Source organism: Phytophthora parasitica, assembly GCF_000247585.1.
Source record: "Phytophthora parasitica INRA-310 unplaced genomic scaffold supercont2.40, whole genome shotgun sequence".
In the NCBI taxonomy this organism is placed as follows: Eukaryota; Oomycota; class Peronosporomycetes; order Peronosporales; family Peronosporaceae; genus Phytophthora; species Phytophthora nicotianae.
In genome coordinates this window covers 220,783-226,371 of record NW_008649026.1, presented here as the reverse complement: position 1 = coordinate 226,371, position 5,589 = coordinate 220,783, and the positions used below count along the sequence as shown (strand labels likewise).

The 5,589-nt window shown below is 47.5% G+C and overlaps 2 protein-coding genes across 2 annotated transcripts; both read right to left on the bottom strand.

Moving 5' to 3' along the window:
• Positions 1-177: 177 nt before the first annotated feature.
• Positions 178-1,368, bottom strand: PPTG_14087 (hypothetical protein; the record flags this gene model as incomplete). Its single annotated transcript, XM_008911052.1, has 1 exon — positions 178-1,368. One exon carries the CDS (start codon positions 1,366-1,368, stop codon positions 178-180), a length of 1,191 nt encoding a protein of 396 aa, XP_008909300.1.
• A 737-nt stretch (positions 1,369-2,105) lies between these two features.
• On the bottom strand, positions 2,106-3,218 carry PPTG_14086 (hypothetical protein; the record flags this gene model as incomplete). Its single annotated transcript, XM_008911051.1, has 1 exon — positions 2,106-3,218. The coding sequence occupies one exon, from the start codon at positions 3,216-3,218 to the stop codon at positions 2,106-2,108; it is 1,113 nt and encodes a 370-aa protein (XP_008909299.1).
• Positions 3,219-5,589: the final 2,371 nt, after the last annotated feature.

Here is a 5,589-nt window from a genome sequence, read left to right as displayed (position 1 = left end):
ATGAAGTGAAGTTCATGATCATAAAGTTCTAACACTATCACGTACCTTTCGCAGATTATGCTGCGTCGATGGATACGCTAGGATAGCGTCCAGATGCATCAAAAATTTCGTGACCCTTGATTAACTTCGGGGCTTCTCCGGGCACAACTTTTGTTTTTTTTATGAAAGGTGGCGTGTTTACATTAATTCAGTCGATTCAGTCGATGCCGAAGAAAGAGTGTCGTCTTCTCGGGCTACTGCTTTGGTAAACGACGAGGCACTACCGAATGAGCTCTGCTCCATCTCTAGTAACGCTGCTCGAGCGATTGCAGATGAATCTCGGCTTCGTACAAAAGCGGCGCAGCGCGGGCAAAGTGCTAAAGTTTGCTCGAGGAACCCTGTTTCGCTACTTAAAACCATTTTGAGCTGGCAGGAGACTCGGCATTTCGATCCTCCGCATAGCCAAGTGTCACAAAACTCACACTGGTTCGCTACAATTTGTTTGCTTCTGGGCGTCAGAGGCTTCAATTCGCATTCCACCGTCTCCTCGGAATGAGAATAAGCCCGAAGTTTGTGCATTAACGCCTTTTTGTTCTTCACACACCACCACAACTTTTTCGTCTCGAGACTGCGTGGCACAAACTTCCAGAAGCCCAAAACTGCTCGACACAGCATTTGCTGCTTCACGGAATCCGATAAACGGTATTTTGCGTCGACAATGAGTTTGCTATAGACGCCAATTGATCCATCCGGCTGCTCCCAGAAAATGCGCGCCTGCACAGCTCGTAATTGAGGCATCGGGGCACGTGTTCCTTGGCTACGGAGTGGAACAGACTGAGCCAACTCATAACCGCAGCGCTTTCCGTCCAATGCAGTAATTTTACCCGTTGCAAGCGTAAGAACCATCTCTCTTGGACTCTTGAACATTGTGAATGGCCAGCTGTGCACATTCACAAACCGCGATACTGCAAGAAATTGAAAAGGAGATTCCTCTGTTGGTGTTACGATTGGAGTGAGCTGACAATTCTTTTCAGGACGTCGATCCATAAGAAAACTCCGTAGTCTTTGTGAAGCCGTGTTTGGAGTCATCAGTGCGAATAGAACATCGTCCAGCGAGCATTCCATCCGCCCCACAGCCGTCACTGCTACTGGGTATTCCCAGTCATTTCGACTCATCACTGGAAGCCACGCCGAGTTGGCGGTGCGATCGGCGTAGATCGTGACGTCCTGTTGAGACTGGAGTTTCTTCCAGCGCTTCTTGTCCAAATTTGCATGAGCTCCGTCGCATGTCGTCGTCAATCCCAGTTCTTCACAGTCCTGTAGAGTAGTCGAAAGCAACTGCTTGGTGAGATCTTGACATCGTTTGCAGTCTTCTGGGGACAACTCCATCGTCTCCGTCGTATATTCCTCGGCCACAACGTCTAGCACGATGCAAAAAGAGAAATGTCTTCGGAAGTTCCAGCAGATTCGGCTTGAGGAGCTTGGATGCGATTTGATATTTCCGGGTCGCTTGGTCGTGAAGAGCACCCGGGTAATGCCGGTGTTTGGCACCACCAACTTGAAGGCACAGTACTCGCCAAGTTTTCGTGTGTTGGGTGCACTGTCTGCTAAACACTTGAGTGTTGAACAGAGCATTTCTTTTCTATCCGTGTTTGGCTTCCCGGTTGGAAGGCCGCTTCGAATTCGAGCGTGTTGAGAGCAAATCGTGTGATGAGGCAACAATGCAATCTTCCTGTCTGTACAGCGTACCTGCAACTCAGCAGCACCACAGCGTGACGAGCGTGGAATGCTTGTGCACGAAGCCACGATGCCAGTCAAAAGGATTCAATATTCGAGACGAATGCACAGGTGACGTGCCATGTAGAACTGTGCGTTGGCTCGTTTCTTCAAAATACGATCACCCTTTTCTTAGTTTTATTTAGGATCATGTTGAATAGTCAGGCTTTGTTCTGTTGACGTGCGACGTAGGAAGCACGGACGATAATCATAAAGCGACTCGATGACCGGGTGCGTGGTCAAATGTTACGTGACTCCATGTCAGTACATGACCCACGAGTTTCAGCTACGAACTAGAGCAGCAAAATTAGTTCGTCTCGTATTTATTGATAAGAATTGTTATAGATTTTCTAAAGTGCTTCCATTAGCTCAGAGCGTGCGATCGTTGCAGCACTCTGGTTTTGCACGAAGATGATACATCGAGGACAGAGAGCTATCTCGTTTTCGCAGATATTTTTTCCTTCGCTTACCGCAGCCGTAACTTGACAAGACGCACGGCAAGACGATTTCCAGCACAGCCATGCGTCGCACAGTCTGCATCGAACCTCTTCGCGCTTGCTCGGTTTTCCGTTTACAGGTTTCGAAGTCATAACACCACATCCACCGCAGCTAGCAGGACCTCCCATGACCTGGGGTTGACTCTGGAGTTCGCGGATCAATACTTTCTTGCGTTTTAAACACCATCGCAGCTTTTTCGTTTCGATACAACGTGGGATGAACTTCCAGAAACGCATCACTCCACGACACAGCATTCCCTGCTTGATTGACTCTGGCAAACGGCTTCTAATATCCACGATAAGTTTGCTGTAGATGCCTACGGATCCATCAGGCTGCTCCCAGAATACCCGCGTCTCCAGAACTTGTGTACGTGCCAAAGGACGTTTGTTGTCGTGGCCTACAGGAACCGACAGAAAAATTTCGTAGCCGTAGCGCCTTCCATTAGCTGTGATCACTTCACCCGTGGCAAGCGTGAGTACCATCTCTCGAGGGTCCACAAACATCGTCAACGGCCAGTGCTGCGTATTCACAAACCGCAGTACTCCAAGAAACTGGAAAGGGGATTCCTGCGTAGACTTCACAATTGGTACGAGTTGAAGGTCTTTCTCCGGTCGTCGACCCATAAGCACACCTCGAAGACGAATCGTAGCGACAGTAGGAGTTAACAAAGCGAGCAGCAAGTCGTCTAGCGTGGAGTTCAACTGGCCCACAGTCACCACCGCAACTGGTTGCTCCCAGTCTCCACGGTTCATCCCCGGTAGCCAGGCAGAGTTCGGACTTCGATCAGCATACAGCGTCACGCCCGGATGTGACTGAAGTTTCTTCCATCGCGCTCCATTCAAGTCTGCGTGACTTCCAACATGCGTCGTTCCCAGACCGAGTTCCTCGCAGTCATAGAGAGTTCGGTCCAGCAGTTGCATTGTGAGGTCGCGACAGTATTCTTGGTCATGCGGGGACAGCTCCATCGTCAACGCTGTCCACTCGACCACTGCCGCTGGTTGGGCTTTGAGTATTGTCGAAGAAGAGGAAGTGAGCTTTCCAATTGACGGGAAGGCATTGACGAGATTTGCCGTCGGAACAGAGAAGAGCTTCTGAAGCTACTAGTACATGTAGGGAAATCGCTCAATTGTAAAAAAAAACGACTTTCTTATCGTAGCACCACCAACTTGACGCCAAGCTGAGCGTGTAGGTGAACGCACTTTCTGCTAGAAGTTGAAAGCAATCGCGATACACGAACGTTTTCCATCCATTCATGGCTTGGAATGGCGGTCTCTATTATAGCAAGTGTGGTGCTCCATTTCAAATCTGAGCTGCTACTGTACAAAATATACAGCACCGTTATCCACTGGATCTATGTTGATCGATGGCCTGACTCACGGTTTTGGTTAAACGAAGGACAACAGCATCTCTCGATTCTAAAGTGTACCTCACTCGGAAGGCTCTGGGGACGCTTTTCATATAAACTTACGTGACTTGTGGGTGTGGTTAAACTCGTTGGCTGCGTGGAGTAAGGGAAAGTTGAACTGAAGAAGAATATGTGAAAGTGAGGACGATGTATTTCTGTTTGTCGTAATACTTCAGAAGTATAAAATTCGTGTTTTTACCTATTATAATAAAACAATTACTTCGAAGTAGAATTATCCTAGTATTATTGTTAGTATCGGGCTGCATGATGTCTTTCAAGAACAGACAATTTGAGAACTAGCTGTCCACATGAAACTAGCAAGTCCGTTTGTGCAGTTATGTAATGACATCGGATTTACCAAAAAAAAATTATAGTCCAGCGGGTGTGACTGATTTAACTTAACGTTTACCAATGGTTAGGAATTTGAGAGCTTCAAGTTAGGCGCCTATCGTGGTGTTGTCATTGTAGCTTTTTCAAGCTACTGTATTAACTTGACTCCATTCGTTGGAGAATAATTGTGGACAGGTGATACCTGAGTACCTGTACATGAGTTGGAGTTTATGGGGTGACGAACGTGAGATTTTCGGTACGGGCAGCATGATACGTGTACAACAGGGAGTGACAATTTTTTGCATTTACAACCTCAGGAACAGTGAATAGGACGCCAGAAAACGCTTGAGGTAGCCAGAACACACATTGGGCACATAACTGCGGTAATCTTCATGCTGTTCGAATCCGATGTAAAATAGTGCTACTGAATCGCTTTTTCGACACCAACGACCCCATTTCGGTGAATATATCGTTCATACATGTATTTGAGCCAAAAGGGCAGGATTTTATTGAATCGCTGCGTAACTGATTGCTCGATGTTTATGGATCTGAGATTTCTAGAAACTAAATTCTTACGTACAGTGCAACCAGTTCTAAACCAGAAAGAGATGAAATTCTTGGTGAGATCTCTTTTCTCACAATGATATTGTCACTGACAAACAGGGAACAGATGATACACTTGTGGTTGTCTTGGTATTTTCTGTAGTTGAAGCGTCTGTCCCGCTGACGGAGTCGGTGGAGTTCGTGCCCGTGTCCACGGCAGATGACGAAAAGTGGAAATCCGGGAGCGATGGATTAACCAGATAATGTTCGAAGTAGCCTTGTTGTCGTCGACGCAGACAAATGAGGGTTGAAGTTGACAAAAGCAGCTCTGACGAACGGTCGTCGTCTGTGGATCACTCACCAATAGTTGGTAGGCCCCACGAATACCAACAATACCACGTTCGAGTTTGCAGGTGCCGTCAACAGATCCGAACCCAGCGCAAAAGAATTGTCTCGAATAGCATTACTGAAGACAACAGTACATGTCCACAGATTAGCACATTTCGTCATTGTGTTGCATGAAAGCATATAAGGTAAGCAACTAGTTATCGACCACCCTGGAAAGTTCGGCACGCGGATTTTTGTATCCCCGTAACCAGAGCTCGCACGGCTCAAAGTTGGGTACCGTTCGAAAGCTGAGGATTTCGGCTATCTCGTCGAGTTTTTACACGTAAAGCAGAGTCGTTTAAGCCGCTAAACCCCTTTATTGTGTGAGGCGACTGCTCACAGACACCCAAGCAGTTATCCGTCACTTGGCTTTTCTACAGTTTATCTTGGCCAGAGTGGCGGATAACTGCTTGGTTGTCTTCATTTCTGAATTCAAATCCGAGACGTAATTGGTGCATTCCCGAGGTTTGAGCCGGCATCAAAAAAGTTTGGCGGTCTGCCGAGAAATCCCCTTCCGTCGTCAGGTGAATAGATCCAGTAAGTTGGGGGGGGGAGAGAGAGAGAGAGAGAGAGAGGGAGAGAGAGAGAGAGAGAGAGAGAGAGAGAGAGAGAGAGAGAGAGAGAGAGAGAGAGAGAGAGAGGAGTTAAACGTACGGACGACGCTCGTGCAT